Source organism: Pelecanus crispus, chromosome 2 (assembly GCF_030463565.1).
Source record: "Pelecanus crispus isolate bPelCri1 chromosome 2, bPelCri1.pri, whole genome shotgun sequence".
Lineage (NCBI taxonomy): Eukaryota > Metazoa > Chordata > Aves > Pelecaniformes > Pelecanidae > Pelecanus > Pelecanus crispus.
Window position 1 is genome coordinate 12,745,910 of NC_134644.1, and position 20,802 is coordinate 12,766,711.

A 20,802-nucleotide genomic window follows, 5' to 3' on the forward strand; every position below is an offset into this window, starting at 1 on the left:
AAGGTCTCCAGTCCCCTTGCAAAGGTCCATCAAGGAAGAGGGTCTTGCAGAAGACCAGTGCACTGCACAAGTCAGTCTGTAATGGGACACCCAGATAAGAACTAATTTTTTAAATAAACTTTAGTGTTGAGTGCTTGGATCAAGATCTTCAAAATAATTTGCGTGCGCATGGCAGCGGAGGTGATGTGACAACATAGGACCTGGGAACGCCTGCTTTTGTTATGGGTCTGCTGTGTTGTGGAGCACTGTGGTGGCATCCACGTGCTCCCAGCACTATTGCAATTCTCTGCCAAAGCACAGGCAATGGCAATCCTTAAACCTTTCTGTGCAGCTATCTGGGGGGGGACGTCCTTCTGTTTTGGGTCGGTTGATGCTGGGAGAAATAATTTCTCCAGTTTCTCTGCATGGAAGAAAAAGGAACTCAGGTGCTGGTGATGAGATGTATAAACTTGGTGAGTTCATAGCACAGAACAGGAAACTTTATGCAGAAGGGGGAACAGGCAGTACGTGTTATCAAACTGGGTGCAAGGTGGGGATGAGCCGTGGTGGAAGGAAGCTGGGCTGAAGCTCAGACAGTGTTTCCATGAATCAGAGGGCAAACCTTATGGAAGGGAAGGAGGTTTCCATACCCTGTGGTAGACTCTGACTTTCCCCTACAAGTCTATCCAGAGGGACTTGAGTAAGACAAGTGCATGGATATTTAATATTTTGTCCAGTCTTTCATATTTCTTCTGCTGTAGGAATAAGAAGTAGAGACATGTGGAAATTCTTATTTATAGATGCATGTATTTGATTGTGTGAACGATCACCTGCAAATCTGGCATACATGGACACACTTTGTGTGCTGTGGGAAGCCAGCAGTGTTGTGCAGGGAAGAGGAGAGGCTCAGTGCTGGGCTGGAGGCCATGTCCCTGAAGGGGACACAAACAGAGAGCCCATGTCCCTGAGTCCCCAGAGCACCAAAGGAGTGCTGCAAAGCTCACCCCCGCAGCTAGTGGGAACCTGAGTGCCTCTCAGTCCTCTCTGGTGTGAACATTTCTGAGGGTCCAAGACAGAATTTGGTGCTGAACCTTCCCAATGTTTGGTCATTGCATTTAGATCCTGAAAGAGGAGCTGAATTGTAGAGATATCCTTGTTTTCACCTAAATGTGTGCGTTTGTGTGCCTGTGTGTGTGCATGCCTGTGTGTGTATGTGTATACATATGTCAATTTTCCTTCAAACATTTGCCTGCTCCTGAGCAACTGTAGAGACTCCACCAGCAGCAGCATTAACCTTGCACTGACACAATAAGCAAAGGTACAAGCTGCTCCTGCATCCAGCCTTAGTGTAAGAGAGGGAGAAAAAAAGGTTTAATTTGGCCCATTGTGTGAGTAGGTTTGCTGCCTCAAAAAGCCTAAATTCCCTTAAGTCTGTGATGTCTGTGCTGGCATAAAGGTCTTAATATAGGTTATGATTAGCACCGAGAAAATCTTAAATGACACAAATTTTTCCCCAAACAGCTGTTCATTTCCAAAATTATTTTGCTCATGACATTGCTGCTTTTTCACAAGTGTATAACAGTGTACATTACAGAGGAAAATGGAGGTCGAAATCTTAGGTGTTAGTGTAACTAATGAACTTTGGGTCCAAAGAACAGGATTTGATCCTAAAATCTGTGGCACTGAGAGGCTGAACGCACTTCAGCTGCACTGTGAGATTCGCTGAAGTTGTGAGTGTAAAAGCTAACAATCTCTTAGGGTGGGTTATTTGGGGATTCACAGAGCCCAAACTTTAAATTTGCACATATAAATGCATAGGTTTTTAAAGCCAGAAGGAACCACCAAGATCTGGTCTGACCTCCTTTATAATGCAGTTGCAGAATTTCACCTCGTAATTCCCTGCCTGAGCCAAATAACATGAGTATTCATGCCAGAAGTGTTTGTGCTTTAATTCAGTAAGGGAATAGGTATGATACCAGGCCGTTTATCCTGCAATCTCAACACAGCCACAGAGCCCAAATAATGCATACCAAGCATCAAATTCTCTCAAACTTGTGGTGATAGTAATAAAAATTGCTAAATGCCTTTGAATAACAAATAAATCTGATTAAACCACTCTCTGCTTATGGCTATCCTGTGAGCAAGAGAGAACATAAATAGTTAGATACATGATTTATAGAATATTATTCACTTTTCTGAGTAACTTGCTCCGTTCTTGGGTCTTTGATATTCGGATAGCAATGTCCTTTGCAAATAATGTAAAATGATGTATAATTTAGCAACTACTGGCCAGGTTCTCAAGAGGAAACATTCTCTAATAGCCCAGTGCTCCTGAGGGGCTTTTACAAGTAATAAAATCCAAAGTATACAAGTCAGATTTTTGTCAAATCTTGCTTATGCAAACATGAAAAAAAGCTTTGGAGATCTTTTTTTCTCATTGCGAGCCAAGTCCAGATGATGTGCAACGAGAGTCCTGCATCCTGCAGACATTTGAACGGTCAGCTCTCTATGTGGTAGAGCAAATATTTGGAGTCTGAACTGTGGCACAGCAACCACCTACTGGGGGCAGGAGCGGGGAAAGGGCCCTCACACAGCAATCTCCTCATCTACTGAACTCCTTTCCTGCCTGTACTTTCTAAGGCCACTGGTGAAGAAGGCAGAAAACAGCCCCATATGTGGTGGAACAAAGGTCAGGTGAAGAAACCTTTGATTTCTTCCTCTTACATGTGAGGATAAGAAGGATAAAAACTGATTGTAGATCATATTTAATGTGATAAACTGAATTTTGGGATAAAGTTTATTGAAGATGCCATATCTTCTCACCACTCTTTGCCAAGCTCTATATAACATTTATAGCAGCCAAAAATCTCCGGCAACATTGTCATCGGTGGCCAGCTCTGAGGGGACCTCTTATTTTCTGCCACTCAAGATTTGGTGTTGTGAACATTTTCTGCAGTGTTGGTGCGTTGTTTTCACTAGCACAGTGATTCCCAAACTAGTACTCGTGAACCGAACAGAAGTCGTGCCACAAGTATATGTAATTAGGAGCCTGGTGGAAATGAAAGTGCAGAACCAGGTCTCACAATGTGACTGTGACAGAGAAAGAAAGGGAAAGACATGACCTCCAAGTGCAGCCAGGGTTGGGAATGTCTCTAGATATCCTTGGGCACTGTCTCCAGAAGCTTTTAGACCCTTCACCATGGCACATGCCATGGCGATGCCCCCAGCACTCTCTGGACTCCATTTCCCTTTCTCAGTTTCCTTTGTGAAAGGATATTTTTTTTTTACATTCAACTCCATACTCTGTTCTTACTAACTTTGAATTTTTCTCCTCAAAATCCCTGTTTGGATCCCTTACCTGGTTCCCATCACTTCTAGTTACTGAAGCTGCCAGCACCAGACCCACAGATAACCTCTTCCATGATAATTTCCCATCTCTATCCTTCCCCGTCATTAGGAATGACCATTCCCTCTTCTTTGAAACTCTAGGCCTTCATCGATTTCTGAATCTCCTTGCTTACATGATCTTTTCCTTTCATCTGCTAATTCAGCAGTTGTTCTAGCAATTTTTCCTGTACCAGAGCTCTTAACCTGACCAAGGAGCCCATGGTGCTTGGAAGTGTTGTGTTTTGTTTTGGGACAGAGGGGAGTTTCCCTGTTCCAGCTGCCAGCAGATCGGCCTGGGAGACACACAGGGTTAGGAAATTTGTCAAGAAGATGCAGTAGGAAAGGCCAACCGGACTTGGAGTGACTGAGCTGCCCTGTTAAATTAAAAAGCCCTAAACCAAACTACTGAAACTCTATGGCTTTTGGGACCTGTATTTGAGGCACTGGCTGCTGATTCTGGCACAGGCTTGTGCTGCTCTCACCACAGCAACCCTTTAGCTGGACCCATCGTTGCATGCAAGGCTGTTTGCTCTCCAAAATGTCTTGCAGATTTCCTCAGTGCAATGCAACACGCAAATATCCAAACTTCTGAAGCATTTGTAGTGCCACAACACTATCACCATTCCTATGTATGTTGCTTTTTCCACTCCCTTGTTAAAAGCCTCAGAGCTTTTAACTGTCCCTGTTGGGAACAAACATTTGCTGTTCAAAACAGGGAATAACAATTGCTGATTTTTTTTTTTTTTGTCTAGGAAAATCCCATGCCCATTTGAGTTATAGTGCAAATAAATAATAAAAATTGCAGTAATTCATACAATTATTGCAATAATAATATCAAAGATGAGAGCTGTAAGATTTTTTTTATCCTGGAAAAACTTTGTGGTAGATTCTTATTTTCTTCACCGACTTTAATGCTCTTTAGATATGTGGCAACAAGGAAAGGATTCACTGAAAATGCTTAGCAGATGTGCTTGGAGAAAACCCAACTTTTGAGACTGTGCATTACAGTCAACATCCCCATCAATAACAAATATAATACTGTTTGCAAAGCTGATATATAATTCACTGGTTAATGACATTCAAAACCACAGAGAGTGCACTATTTCCATTCTTGAACTTAAATTTGTTTAGTTTTTTGAGTCCATATGAGTCTGAATTTGGAAAACCAAACTGCATCTGAAAACAGCGTGGGACATCCACTGAAAACCGTTTGGGTTTTCTGTTATCTCTCTATGAATAAATGAAAACATAGCAGAAGTTGCTTTTTATCCTTCATGTAAACACAACAGTTGTGATGATTACACTTAGCAGAGGGCAGATTTTGTGAGTCTGTTAGTATTTCCATTTGCTGGTTCAGTCATAGATTTTTCTGGCAAAATGACAGGCTTTGCTAAGCCTACAGACTAATTTAACTTCAGTAGGTCATCTGGTTAAAGCTAAGAGCATAATTTATGCATTTGCATTAAACAAAAGCTTGATTTTTTTTGAAAGATTATGTTTATATTGGCATTTAATAATTGGGCCAAATTCTTGGCTGATGTAATTTAACTGAGTTCTTCAGCATGATATTCCAGCAGAGAATTTGATCATAACATTTACATTTTTATAGCTATAATGTAATATGTTTTACATGTGGAGCTGCATCTATAGCTAATGCACATAATATATATATAATTATGAGCATAAGTAAACATGCATGTATAGATATATACTAATAGTATAAGTATGCATCCAAATGCACACACTTTGTTTTCAGTTTGTGATAGCTATCATTTGTTGTTAGTTAACATCCTAAATTGAGAATGGTCAATGTATTTACATTTTATGTGCCACTGTGGAATAATTATGAAATATTTATTATACAGCAATTATTGTACATAAAGATATGTTGTATTTACAGAGCAGAGCAGAAAGCCTCAGAGGGGGCTGTGACATGAAAGTTCTGCAATGACATTCAAAATAGTAGAAATATTCCTAGCAGCTTTTAGAGCACTTTCTCCAATAGGGTGCAGACGAGCTAAGTTTATCTGCATGATGGTTGGTTTGCAAGTTTTGTGGTAAATGAGCCAATAAGAGCAGAGTGGATGTATTTTATTTGCACGCTGAAATTTTATTGGCAAAAATGCTGCAAAGAGGGTTTATATTTTTGTCACACTGTAAAAAGCAACTAATGACCCATGAAGAATTTGGGAAAATGTCCTATTTACATTCCGACCTATTTATATCGTCTATTTTTGCATACAAAGGAAGTCTTTGTTTCTGCAGGGTTTTTCAGCACCTGCTAGTTATTCTCCACCAGTAGCCGTAGTCCTCTGTGTCATCAAACTTCCTTTCTACATGCAAAGAGTTTTGTGATGTATATACATCAGGTGCTACGGTACCTCGCAATTTTGTCTGTACAGGACATGGTGATGAGCTGCTCTCCCAGCAGCACGCCGTCCCACGTCTGAGCTGCGTTATGACACCGGACAGGTATGGTTCCTTCTCCAGACTCAATCTTTGTTCGGAGGTGCCCACGGTATTTTCTCACTATGTGCTTGCTGCTGTTCACTGGGCAAAATAAACACGAGAGGCAATAATTAAATATTTTTAGAAAGAAACTGAGGGGCTGCATTGATGCCATAGCTTGTATTTGCAGAACCACCTGTGGAGGTCCTTTAAATGAAATGCAAAGTTAGATGAGATTACAGCCCAAGATTGCAGCACAATGGAGAAAAGTATGTGATCCCTAGCATGGTTGTTTTTTCACATCAATCAAAACTTTCACACAGCACACGCTGAGGTCATGTTCCTGTTCCCATTCCCTTTCATATTTTAGAAGAACAGAGGTGCTCTGGTTTTTAATGAAGCAGTACAATTTCTTGGTTTTACTCCATGCTTATAGGATTGAGCTGTCAGGGGAATATGTGGAAAACCTTGGTTCAATGAGTGTGATTGAAGTCTCACCTGCCTGACACAACCCAGTCCAATACCCTAGTGTCATATTCAGTGGCATTTTCTGAATAATTTCAGAACTGAGGTTCTAGTTTGTTATTATGAAATTTCACTGCAAAATTCTCAAAAGCTCAGGTTTTAAACTCTGGATCAAAAGCAAATCAAAACTTGGTAGGTATTCATTGCTTAAATTCCCTTTATAATCTCCCTAAAGTGAGGTACACTACTGCTTTGTGTCACACCAATATCTTTTATGCAATTGTCATCTGTCACTTCTGTGATATTATATATTTGAGTGCAAGGCAGCTGCTTTTGGGGTGGCACAGGGCAAGCAGGGAACGCACTTGTCCTGTGCTACAAGCAGTGAACTTAACTGAGTCCTGCAGATATGCAGTAAGTGTAGAAGATAATGACATTTCTAAAGTACTTCACCTTCACTTTTATGAAAAAGAATTTCATTATCAAAATCACTCTTACCCTCTTTATACTGCTATGTTACCCTTGGATATTTTGGTTGGAAAAGAACAGCAATGCAGGAGCAAGGGAATCCTCTGGGTCTGCTCACCCTCTTACTCTCAGAGGGTTTCACTGGAGGACACCTTCTCCATGAAGCAGACCTTTCACAATTTCCCTTTAGCTCAAAGGAAAATAACAAAAGACGGTACATGATGGCCTTTGCTTTCAAGGAAAAGGAGCGTTGCTTCTACAGATGGCTTTTGCCCATATTTCTAACTCTCCAGTGTATTTTTCCATGGCCTGCCCCTCAGCTGGACCAGAAGGCTTCTGCTTGTGAAGGTGATGCTCCTCAGCCCTCAGCAGGCTACAGGGCTGCCTGGGTTCCTGGCACCAAGTAGCACAGGGGAGTCCCAGGTTGCGGGGCTGATTGAACCTCTGACTGTGAGCAGCAGGCTCCGTGCACGCTCCCTAGCTGCCTGCTCTCTCCTTCTGTCATTTTTTATCATCTTTGCTTTGTATGACTGTTGTCTGTGCTGCAAGCTCTGGTGGATGCAATTGATTGACTTTGGCTGCTGCCAATGGATGCTTTACAAAAATGGTATGGGAAAATAAATCGCTGCAGCCCATTGGGATTAGCAGAAGCAGTGAACACATGTAGAACCAGAGAGTCAGCTGTGATCTGCCAGCAGATGGGAAGCTGAGGCCCCACCAATCATTGCCTCTTTACTTCCTTCCTGCTCTGTTAAAATTTAAGATGGGGATGTGTGTGCCAGCAGCAGGCTGGACCAGGTACCAATTGGATTGACTAGTCATGGTCAAAACCAGTTCCTACCTGAAACCAGGCTCCATCATATCTGAAACATTTGCAAATACTGTAGGATTTGTTTGTGCTGCTTTGGGAACTGAGTCTGTGGGAGAGTGGTTATTGCACTGCCATCCCCAGCAGCAGTGGTGTCCCAGTGAGGGTGCGGGGGTGCTTGTGCCCAGTTGTCACAGAGCACCTCACAATCTGAGACACTGGGGTAACCACCAGACTTGGAGTATTGTGGCTTCCCAAATGTCAGTCCTGAGGGAAACTGGGAAGAGCCAATGAAGACAAATAAAAACTTCAATATGCAAAAATGCCAAACTTTCAGAAACTCTCAGATCCCTCTCCCCTCAAATTGCTGGGCTGTGACAACACTGTTAGGAAAATATTTTCACGGTCATGTGTGCTGATCCTATGTACATTCCTCTTGCCTGGGATGCCTCCTGCGGTATCATTCAGAAGATGGTCTTTGGATGGGATTAGCTATCTGGGAACTGGTCCATATATTTCTTGGGACTCGGTGGGGAAACGTTTTTTAAAAACTTCAAGCAGTGGTGAGCAGCATTTTTTATTACTAAACAACAGACTTGTGGGGAAGGTGCCATGAAATTTGGACAACAGAAGGAGAAAGTGATCACTTCTGCTTAGCAAACACATCTGACTGAGCAACAGCAAGAAATGTATAGCAAAACCACTTTGCCTTAGTCTGCACACACCGAGAACTGATGGCACGGCAGAGCTAGACCTCTGCCAGGGAAGCAGTGAAGAGTGACTCAAGACACTATTGCTGTTTTGGCTGGTAGAAAGTTTGACTTTAAGCAAATCAGTTCTTTTTTCCTAAGCTTTCCCACAGGTATAATGAAGATAATGATGCTTCCTTCTTCTGCAAATTCATTTAAGGGTACTGCTCAAAAACTATTTATGAAGACCAGATGCTCTCCTTTCAATAAAAATCTACCACAGGAGTCCACCTACTGGAAATCCCTCAGGAAAAAATGAATTTTAGTGCTTCTTTCTCAATTTTTTTTTAGAAGACTCTTTTCCTTGCTAGGTCTTCTCTTCCCATTTTCCATCTCTCTCTACATTCCCCTTGCTTTCTCAGCTCCCACTCCGACCTTCCCCTGTAGGTGCATTGGTCTCCTAGATTACTCTTTTTTGGGCAGTTCACCACGTTGATAGGTCTACATTTTGCATACATGCAAAGGGACATGTAACTACTAGGGAATTTTAGTGACTGCATGACAAGGTGAGCAGCCCATCGTTTATGTGACTTTGATTTCACTATATAAATATTACCTAGTAAGGGGCAAAGCATCCCACAATGTGCTGACAGAGATAAGGAGAGAGTCAGTTCAGGGGAAGAAGAAGAAGAAGAAGAAGAAGAAGAAGAAGAAGAAGAAGAAGAAGAAGAAACAACCCTGCAAACAACTGTTGAGCACTTGGGGAATTTAAAGTATAGACCAACAATTTGAGGGGAAAGAGATCTGAAACATTTCTGTAAGAGTGGGGGGTCTGCTTATTTAATTTTTTATTTGTCTATATGGTCTTCTCCATTTCCCTCAGGACTGAAGGAAATAAAAAGTCCAAAGTTCTCAATACCTGGTTGTTATTGTAACATCTCAGCCCTGGCCTGCAAGTACCAGAAACTGAATAATAAAGTTTTTAAAAGCATTTAGGAAGTGTGTGCAAGTGCACAGACCATCTCAGTTCCCAAATGCTTCTATTAACTCAGCCCACGTGTGAAACTTTGCTCCCCATAATGTGTGTTCTACCCAGGGTGCGGCCAAGCAGATGGCATTAGGTGATAGGATTCAGGCAGCTGTGGCCAGCGTATGTTCACCCTGGGATACACTTCCACAGCACTGATAAGGGATTTTAGCTGCTCAACTGCTATTAAATTCAACAGATAGGGTGTGACTAAAACCCTGTGCTGTGCTGCCTGTCTCAGGCTGCTCACATTACTGGGATAGCCTGCACACATGCTCCAAAAGATGATCTGTAGCATTTATATAAAATACTAATAACCCAAAGCTCTGAATACTTTCAGATTGACAATGATTAAATAAATCCAGATATGCAGTTGGAACACACTTAGTTCTTTTTTAGCATGTCATTAAGTAGCACGGGAAGATATAAATATTGAACAAAGAAAAAAATGATGCTCTGTGTGTTTTGCAGTGAAGCTGCAGACAGACTCTAGCACTTAAGCTGCTTGCCAGTGTAAAAAAATGCAGTCCACTTGCTGGCACAGCCTGCTATGGATCATTTTAAAGCTGTCTCAGAAATATATTTATTTATGCAACTTAAAGTCACAAACTACAGCCTACTGCTGTTCTGCTGTTCAGTATGATCAAAGCATTAGTGACTATGAGCATTTCTGATCTTTGCTGTGCTGGTTCTCCAACTGCTTAATCTCAACTAATTGCAGGGGAGAAGGCGTCTGAGGATGCCACTTCAACCAGAACAAAATGTCAATTCAAACCAGAATTGGAAAGGACAAATTTAAAAATCATTTGGAGTGGATTTATGATGTGTGCTACACTCAGATGTGGAAATTACTCATGAGAGTTCCTAAGATAAAAAGGCACTGGATTATTAATTATTGGATTAGAAATTTACACAGGTGCCTTGTATTTAAAATCAGTGAAACCCACTGATTTCAAGGCTCGCCCCTTATTTTCATATTTTCTGCAGGACCAGTTCTGGCTGAAATGGTAATGAAAAAAGCCACTCCATATTTATTATTTAGTTGAAGAGTGACGAGGAAATGGATGGTGATTAAACAGAATCACACAAGTAAGGCTCTGTCTGAAATTTTGCATGACTGCCTCAGAGGTTCATTTTCTATTTCCCTGCTTCAGTGGAGGCTGTTCTCTCCTCATGAAAGAAGAAATAAACCAGCCTATCTTGCATTTTTTCAGGGCTGGACCCTCCATTCATCAGCATGGTTTATAAAGCTTCCTTAGAGTGGTTTGAAACAAAGGGGTGGAAAGAGAAGTGTTAACATATGACTGCCTTTGTATTTTGATGGTTGTTAGAGAGACACTTTCCTCAAGCAGATGCTGTATAAATGTGCAATATTACTGTTTCTGGAAGTGTTGAAGTGAGCATCATGGCACACTGACTGCTTTGGATGTGTCTCCTTTGCTGGGTGGGGTGGCTAGGCAAATAAATCTCTGCTGTGTCATGCTTTCATGACCAGCAGAGAGTGAGGCTAAAATGCAGTGGGCCAGCTTTTGAAAGCAAGAAACTTTAGGGATATTCTGAAAGAAGACTGGATTTAGGGAAAAAAGAATAAACTCCCTCACAACGTGCAAAGCTGAATTGTGGCTTCTGAGGGTAGGATTCATAGAATCATAGAATCATAGAATCGTTTAGGTTAGAAAAGACCTTTAAGATCATCCAGTCCAACCATTAACCTAACACTACCAAGTCCACCATTAAACCAATTAAGGGTAGAGTAATCATTTCATGTTTCCTGGCTTGGTGGCTGGATTATTTTTTAATGAAAGTAAAAACTAGGCATCAGTAAGGTTGGAAAGGACCTCTAAGATCATCAGTCCAATCATCAACCCAACATCACCATGCCCACTAAACCATGTCCCAGAGTGCCACGTCTACCCATTCTTTGAACACTTCCAGGGATGGGGACTCCACCACCTCTCTGGGCAGCCTCTTCCAGTGCTTGACTACCCTTTCCGTGAAGAAATTCTTCCTAATATCCAATCTAAACCTCCCCTGATGCAGCTTGAGCCCATTTCCTCTCGTCCAATTGCTAACTACCTGGGAGAAGAGACCAACACCCACCTCACTACAACCTCCTTTCAGGTAGTTGTAGAGAGCGATAAGGTCTCCCCTCAGCCTCCTCTTCTCCAGGCTAAACAACCCCAGTTCCCTCAGCTGCTCCTCATAAGACCTGTGCTCCAGACCCTTCTCCAACTTCGTTGCCCTTCTCTGAACACGCTCCAGCACCTCAGTGTCTTTCTTGTACTGAGGGGCCCAAAACTGGACACAGTATTCGAGGTGCGGCCTCACCAGCACCGAGTACAGGGGAACAATCACCTCCCTGCTCCTGCTGGCCACACTATTCCTGATACAGGCCAGGATGCTGTTGGCCTTCTTGGCCACCTGGGCACACTGCTGGCTCATGTTCAGCCGGCTGTAGACCAACACCCCCAGGTCCTTTTCGGCCAGGCAGCTTTCCAGCCACTCTTCCCCAAGCCTGTAGCGTTGTATGGGTTTGTTGTGACCAAAGTGCAGGACCTGACACTTGGCCTTGTTGAACCTCCTACAGTTGGCCTTGGCCCATCGATCCAGCCTGTCCAGGTCCCTCTGCAGGGCCATCCTACCCTCCAGCAGATCGACACTCCCACCCAACTTGGTGTCATCTGCAAACTTACTGAGGGTGCACTCAATCCCCTCATCCAGATCATTGATAAAGATATTAAACAAGGCTGGCCCCAAAACAGAGCCCTGGGGAACACCGCTCGTGACTGGCCACCAACTGGGCTTAACTCCATTCACCACAACCCTCTGGGCTTGGCTACCCAACCAGTTTTTTACCCAGTGAAGAGTACGCCTATCCAAGCCATGAGCTGCCAGCTTCCTAAGGAGAATATTATGGGAGATTGTGTCAAAGGCTTTGCTGAAGTCCAGGTAGATGACATTCACAGCCTTTCCTTCATCCACCAGGTGGGTCACCAGGTCATAAAAGGAGATCAGGCTGGTCAAGCAGGACCAGCCTGCTGATTCATCACACCAAGGGCTAGACAGGTAAAAGCAGTGGTCTTGTCAGGGTCTTGTGTACTACCTCTGCAGCAAGTGCAGGGATGCATTCTTCCTGGGAGGGAACACAAGCATCTGCCTTGCAAGGGTTAAAAGTATGTCAAGTTGAATCCCTTTAGGTCAATATATACTTTTAACATGTAGGCCAGGAGGCCTATTGCATCTGAATGTGGTCCCAGGGGAGCTCTTCTGCTCACTCCCAGAGCCTACGTGAGGGCAGATCTGGGGTTTGGATCATATCATTGAACCCTATATACAAATATAAACACTGAATACATACTTTATCTAAGAATGTTACAAAACTTGGGACACCTGTAATTTGTGGAATGAAAATTAACAGTTGAAACTGAACTTCTTTACCTTTCCCCCCCCTCCCTGCACCTTTCCTGGCTGAAATCCTGACTTTGGACAGCAATCAGGCACACCATGACCTGATAAAAATGTTACCTTCAGTGTGTTAATCTTTTTCCTCACCATTAATCTTCAACTAACATTTTTGAATCTTTCTACTTCTTCCATAAATTTTCATCTGCCAATAGTTTCAAGTGATGTACAGACAAGGTGTGAAAGCAAAGGCAATTTGCCCATTCATGGTTCATCAATATGTAGTGTTCAATCCATAAGAAGAATCAGTGATGGGGAAAACTTGAGGTCTGAATCCAAAAGAACAGAAAGGAAATTACTGCATTTTTTGTCCTTATCTGTTTTAAGTACATATTAATTAAAGTACGATTTTTGGTTTGAGCTGTGTTGTTAGAGATAGTAACTGTAGGAAGGGTGTAAGAATGGTACTCCATCTTAGTAAAGTTCAACACCGAGTGTTTTAATGAAAACTCTTCATTTTGTTCCATCAAAATGCCTTCACATATGATCACTGAGGGACAAAATTTCATCTGTTCAGGTGACATAGCATTTTGCAAAGATTTTTTATTATTTTTGGAGAATAATATGAAATGTGTTGAATGCTCATCTTAGGGAGAGGTGCTAGAATACCTTTATGAAACTAATTGCTAGAGTGAAGAAAAGGACTCTAACACATTAAATCCATTTTGCCATTGTGCTAACTTCTAAGTAAGCCCTGGTCTCTCAGCAAGCTTTAACCCCTTGGGACAAAAATGTGAGAAATAGATCAAAATATGTACCCTATAAACTAGTTTTCTCTAATACCTGTCTTTGGGGAACCCCTGGGATCAAAATGTAAGTAACTAGTTAAAATTCTCTTGAAAACAACTGTTTTGGCAATGAAGTCATGCACCGTTTCCTCTGAGAGTTATAAATAACTGTTACAGGCAAAGAGGAATGAGCAGTACTGGGTCAGGCATGGAGGAGATCCTTGATACCACCTACAAACGCAGGCTGCAGACACCAGCCTGCTCTGCAGTAGAAGTGCATTAGTATGTTGAAGCCAAAAGCACAACATTTATCAGTGGAATTAAGATTCTGTGCATGTGGCAATCAGGGAAAGTACAACGCAAACACTTCAAGATTATTATTTTTAATTACTAATTGCTCCTCTCATCTAAAATCAGATGTGCAACGCCATTGCTTTGGAAGCACAGCTGCCCCTGCAGAGCAAAGTCTAGAGACCTGGTGAACGGCTCTGCTGGCACTGTGAACTGTATGATGGAGAAAACTTCTGCCTCTGAAGCCTTCATGAGCCTTGTCACCAGCCACGGAGGCACATTAGCCGGTCTCCAGCAATGGTCAGCTCATCTTTGACAGTGTGGGGACCTGCTGCTGGTGCCCGGGTCAGCGGCTGAGCAAAGCCAGGGCAGTGGCTGGAAGCTGCGTGTGGAGAGCGAGATGCCCCATCAGTCGGAGGCCAGTGGGGACCAGTTGTTCACCTATGTCCTAAGCTATGTGTCATTGTATCTTTTTCCTGTTTTTTAAAAATGAAAAATGTTTTCTTTTAAAACTAGGCTTTATCTTTTAAATATACTTTGTGTGAAATATTGTCAACATCACTGGAATTGCCCATTTGGTGAAAATTCTCTCCCCTGCCATGTTTTAATCAAAAAGTTTACACAAACATGAAGGGAATGTGTTATTCATCATAACCCTCTTTCTTTTATCAACAAAACATGCTGTTGTTCATGTGGCTTTGGCATTTTTGTTGTTGTTTGGAAATTCAAATCTTCAAGAGTGATTTAAGAAAAATGTTGTGAAAGAAGTCAGCAAAATATGAAACCAGAAAATGAACCCCATGAGACAGAAACAACAGAAATCTGTCAATAATATTGACAGATATTCAGCCCCCCCTGTGATTGGTATGAGCCTAGAGAGGCTGTGGTTCCTGCTGTATCACCAGACATACCCTGGTTCAACTTCGGCTTCTGGAGCTGTAGAAAGAAACTACTGAGTAAAGTCCTACAGTCTCTGGCTGGAGAAATTCAATCCAGATCATCAGGAAATAGTCCCCGTTGGCCTTAAAAATCTATGGATTGTAATTACTAAATTATTCTGAATAATGATATAATAGTGCTTAGAATATATAATGCTTTCCATTTTAATATCCTACTCTCAGCATTAATTGCCCTTCCTCAAAGTTGTGACAGCTGGATACCTTTTACTGCCATTTTACAGGTATGGAAATAGAAATGACCAGAGTAAGGTGAGTTGCTCAAGGGTAGCTAGAGAAGTACCAGCAGAGTCATAGTTAGGATTAAATTGTTTGTCACTCTTACGCAGCTGTCTTCAGATTTCTCTCTTCATAAGACTCTAAGAAACTCCCCAGGAGCCTAAGGACTTTCAAAAGTCCCGCAGAGATCTTAACTGGACCTGAAGTTGCTTAACAAGCTTTATAAAACTCAGCTCATGAGCTTTACCTGTGACTCCCACCCAGTGGAAAGGTAAATTAGACAAATTAGATCTGAGTGGGTGTAGTTTTTGCCCACAGGGATCTTCCCAACTATGTTTTGATCTGTTCCACCCAAAATATGTGCTGTAATTAGGCACGTATCTCTAGCAGGGTGTGGGATGTTGGGGGTGGAACTGGGGCAGCCATGTCCAGGAGCATGCTGTCTCTTTGTCCCTGATTCAGGGCACCTTGGAGAACCTCAGATGTTATTATTCCTTGGGTTGGACAAATTCAGGGACAAACAGCTTTTCTTGGTGAAATTTTCTGCTACTATTCTGAAAGCTTCTCAGCCATGGCCTTTTGCTGATTAATGTAGCCTTTTTATCACAGCTGAACATTGTGTCCAAATGCAGTGTTTTACAAAGCAGCAAAACCCATAAGAAAGCAGAATCAATAAGTACAGTGCAATTCCCTTTGGCTATTCAAGCATTCTGTTAAAATTAGGATCTGATTATAGCTGTGGAAACCTGTTTCCCTGAATCCTAACAAACACATTTTGCTTTACATGAAAGCTTTTCAAAGCTGTGGCCAATGCTGGCTTTGAGCAAACCATAGTTTCCAGCATATTCGTCCTCTTTTCCCAGATAGACACATATTGTGCTGACACATCCTTCTAAAAAAATCTTATTTTCTACTTTAAAACTCCCCCTGAACCAACAAAACCCAAATAAGCAAAAGCAGCCAAGAATATCACAAGAAGAGGTAATTGGGACATTTTCAATGCATTGTCAAAGCTTTCTCATGATCTGACAAAGTTTCATAACAGAGACTGAAGAAAGGGAGCTGTCTAGCTCAGCTGATAGTGAATTCACCAGAGCCCTGATCCAGGGCTTGGGAAATACAGGTTCAAGTTCTTCTTTGAGACTAAGTGGCCTTGAATGAAAATGCTCACCCTGAACTAGGCATGGAAGGAAATGAAGTAGGGTTTTTCTCTACCCCTTGTTAGTGTGCTGCTGACCAGGAGACATGAAAAATACAGGATGTGATCCCGCTTTCACACAAATATTTTATTTCAAAAATTTGCCTGACAGGTTTTGATTTCTTTCCAGCCAGTCAGTACTTTGAGACCTAAAAGTTGTCCGTGAAGTGAAGTGGTTATTCACTAGTCAGCTTTAGCAAAACTCCACTAAAACCCTAACTACCCAGCCTCATGTTGATTAATAACAAAATATGAAGCAAAAGCAAACTTTAACAGGTCGATTAGTTGGAACTGAAAGCTTTAGGACTTCCAATGTAGCAAAACAAGAACCTCTTTCAGCGGTGCATTCTGGGGTGTTGTGGTTTAGTCCCTGTTGGCAACCAAGCACCACACAGCCGCTTGTTCACCCTCCCCCCCGGTGGGATCAGGGAGGGAATCGGAAGGGCAAAAGTAAGAAAACTCGTGGGTTGAGATAAGAACAGTTTAGTAATTGAAATGAAATAATAATAATAATAATAACAGTAGTAGTAGTAGTAGTAGTAGTAATAAAATAATAAAAGTTGTAATGAAAAGGAGAACAAAGAGAGAGAGAAACAAAACCAGGGGAAAAAAAAACAAGTGATGCAACAGCTCACCACCTGCAGACTGATGCCCAGCCAGTCCCTGAGCAGCAACTGCTGCTCCCTGGCCAGCTTTCCCCATATACTGAGCATGACATCATATGGTATGGAATATCCCTTTGGTCAATTTGGGTCAACTGTCTTGGCTGTGCTCCCTCCCAGCTTCTCATGCACCTGGCAGAGCATGGGAAGCTGAAAAGTCCTTGACTAGTGTAAGCAGTACTTAGCAACAACTAAACCATCAGTGTGTTATCAGCATTATTCTCATACTAAATCCAGAACACAGCACTATGCCAGCTACTAGGAAGAAAATTAACTCTATCCCAGCTGAAACCAGGACATGGGATCAAGCATGATAATACCAACAATAAAACCACGAGTGCTTTCACAATCTCACCACACTCTTTCTAAGCCTGGACATCACTAGTTTCTCTGTCAGGTTTAGGGGATAGAGCTGACCCTAGGGATTGGCAAAAGGTTTAGCATGGCAGGCCATGTAGGGCATCAGACCTCTCCTTTGGATTACCAAAAATGATGTGATTTCCAGCAGCCAGAACACCTGGACCACATATTTGCAGACCCTCTGGCACTGCTTCTCTGTCTGAGCAATGGGTCTTTCTGAACATGGAGATGCAACAGCTGCTGCTTCTGCAGCTTTTCCCTCAGGTGGCATCAGAAGGGCTGCAGGGTTCACAGCAAAGAGCTTTGGCCAGTCCCTGCCTCTGCTCCTTCTGATCCCCCTGACATGAGTCTTTGATCTCTCCTCTCTTATCTCCCTGCCCTGCAGCCTTGGAGGAGCAGAGAGTGAGTAGGAGATGCTGGGGGAGGAAAAGCTTCTTACAGTGCTGGAGATGGGTCAAACCAGTGCCTGCAGGTCCTGTGTGGGTGCTGTGCATTGGGAGGAGAGGAACTCCACTCATCCCAAAGCTTTCCAGAGTCCCCCCACCCCTCACAGGCCTTCCATTGCTGTTTCTTGCCCACTCCCTCCATCAAAGCTGAACATCACACCACCCCTCCCCTGCCAAACTTTCCCATCGTCTCCATGGCTCTCCTGTCCCAGGGTCCCACTGATCCGTCTCAGCCACACTTCCTTCTCCTGAAATCCTTTTGCCCACTTGCCTCAGAAGAAGGCAACTCCCCCCATCCCAGCAGGGATTTATGTTGGATGTTGGGGAGAAATCTTTGAACTGGCTACATGCAGCACCACCTCCACACCTGGCAAGCCCTGAGATAAATCAGCCCACTGCTCAGACCTGCAGTGCTCAGGGGGACAGAGGACCACTACACCTGGGCTGGGCTCTGCTCTCCTCTTTGCCCATCCTGGCCAGGAGCACACTTCACCTCTGCTCCCAGCCGTGGGTGATGTGTGTAAGTGACGGAGAGCACTAACCAGAGGGGACAGCCCTGTGACCATGCTTTCCCTACCAAGTTAACTTGAGTGAAAGCAGCCACACTCTGAAACAGCATTTCAGCAGCCCGGGAGGATTGAGTTAGAAAACAGGGCAATTACTTATAAAACCAGTGACTGCTAACAGACCCAAGCAGGGACGTAAGCTCCTTGACAGACCAGCTTCTAGTTAACTGTAGAAAGTCTTTGCATTTCCTCTGAACATACTTGGGTAAATTGAGGCTGTGTCAGTGGCACAAGCAGGAAGGGGCCATTGCTTAAACAGGACTTATCTCCGAGGTGGATGACAAAGGGTGCTGTGCTCACACCCTGAACCCAAACCTTTTGGTTCCATTCCAGTCTAGTCTCAACGAATCAAAAGGACAATTTCTCTTCACCTTTAATAACCAGTTCCCTAGCCCCTGAAGTAATCCAACAGCCTCATGCTGTGTTTGCAATTTCTGCAGCATCCTTTACATGACAAAGCAATCTGGGCTGACCACAATAATTCATCCAATACTAGGATTATTTCTCCTGAGGCAGTGTTCAGTGCTGCAGCCTACAGTGGTGTGTGCATTTTTTTCTTTTGTGTTACTTCTGGCCATGGTTCTCTATGATAATTTTGTTCTGAGGTCCCCCAAGGTATTGTTCTGCTCAGTCATATGAAAAATAGGAATATAATGCACCTTCATCCCAGTTCCACAGACGGGCCATTCATCAGCATAAAATCAACTTTGCAACCTAGGAGGAAGTTGCACCATGCACTGACTAGCTACGAATTTCCAATATGGTCTCCCAAGCTGCAGCAGGCCAGCAGTCACAACGGAGCAATACGATATCTGGGAGCACTTGTACAACAGAAACAAATAATAGTGCCCAAGCCCAAGGGATGACCTACGGTTACCCTTGATTTTTGTAACAGGGGCAGTAATGTGTTAGGACCTTCATTTTCTTGTAGTTACAGATATCTATTTTCTTTTCAGATCACTGAGTTATTTAGATGGTTCTTGAAATGCTTTTCCCCCTTTATCATCTACTGACAAGAACAGAATTTGTCCATTTAAACAAACATGGGATTGGCAGAAGGAAGGCACAGATTTCTTCCCCTTTCACATCCAATAACGTTCACAAAACCCAATGCTTTTGGGAGGGATTTTAGCCCAGCTGGTGCCATAAACTTCCTCATTGTATTTGCATCTTGATACCGGCCTGCAGGACCCTGAATGCAGATCTCTGGGCCTAAAAATTTCCTGACAATCACAGGGGGTCATTTGTGTCCATCTTTTTTTGACAGACAGGCTCCTTAGATGGCTTCTGTTTGAACCTGGCCCTCTCCAGCCACTCTGCTCAGGCTATGACTTACAGAGACTCTGATCTGGGGATCATACACTGATGCAATCTGGGGCAGCCCCATCTGAACACAGAGTGCTGAGTTGCAGTGTGAGCAGGGCAACCCTTTGAGGCAGCCCCAGCTTTGGGGGTTAACCCAGAACATTTTATGTGAGAATGGGATGTAGAATCCAGCAGTCAGAGCCACAGGCAGGGAAAGCACAGGTTTGCACAGTGAAAGCACACTTGAAGTACAGAATGCAAACTTGTCTTGCTGGGTACTCTTCAGTTCCCCAACTTCTCTGAAAACTGCAGTGCACATCTTCTCCTGGTCACATCACCTACCAAGGCAATGATCCAGCTCACGTGATTGCAAGTGGATCCTGTTTAGATGAGAGCTCTGTCAAATGTGTGTGCATGAGAGCTTCAGCACAGCTGTAGGTTAATAGACAAGCAGGAGGAAGACCCCATGTGGAGCAGATGCAATGGTGTGTTTCAGACCTAAAGGGAGTGTGGGATAAAACAGGAGCTGGGCTATCAAGGAGTCAATGGTACAAGGCAATACAGCATGTTAGCAAGAGACGGAAAAGCAGCCCAGGGGAGAAGAATGGAGACAAACCCTGGGGCAAATTCTGTGTTGCTTTGGCAATCCATGTAGTGAAAAAGAGAGAACACACCTCTAGAAGAAAGATGGTCAATGAGGTAAAATCCTGCCAGGGAAGGAGGAGTGGGGAAGTGAAGGATTTATTAGCTCATTTTTTAAGCAATTCATTTTGCTTTTCAAGAGGCTCTTAAAAAAAAAAAAAGGCAATGAGTCAAGAAGTCCTAAATTAGCTAGGAAGGCACTTTAGCAAATTAAGGGCTTGATTATTCTGTGGTTTGCCCTAGATTCAGGGGAAGGTGTAAAACATGCAACAAATATTACAGCGCTAGCTGTCCCCATGGCTGCAGGTCCACCTCAGGAGCTGGAGCTGGTGTGCTGTAATGGAAAACATCAGCCCCCTTGAAACTTCCAGGAAACCCACGGTAACTTGGTGCTGTGATACTGCCCTCAGGAGAAGTCAGAAATCCAGGCATACCTTGCTTGGATGTACACAAAGGGAGAAGGTACTGGAAAAGGAGTTGTTGTCCTAGGCTCCCTGACCTACAGCACTGAAATGAAGCAGGGGCAGAAGCCGAGTGTGTAAAGGAGCAATTAGAGAGTGCTGAGGATACTGGGAACGTGCTGTTTCCTCAGCATATAGCTGTGCTACAACCTTGTGGGTGACCTTGGAAAATGACAGAAAGAGTCTTGGGAAGGAGACTGGCTGGAGAGAAGGAGCCAGGACAAACCCATAAAAA

General features: G+C 43.2%; 1 protein-coding gene across 1 annotated transcript in view; it reads right to left on the minus strand.

Moving 5' to 3' along the window:
- The window catches only part of ADARB2 (adenosine deaminase RNA specific B2 (inactive)), a 115,934-nt gene that overhangs the window by 15,637 nt on the left and 79,495 nt on the right, over positions 1–20,802 (minus strand). The window contains exon 6 of the mRNA XM_075706579.1: positions 5,748–5,916. Within this exon, the coding sequence (XP_075562694.1) occupies positions 5,748–5,916 (169 nt within the window). The remainder of the gene's footprint in view (positions 1–5,747; positions 5,917–20,802) is intronic.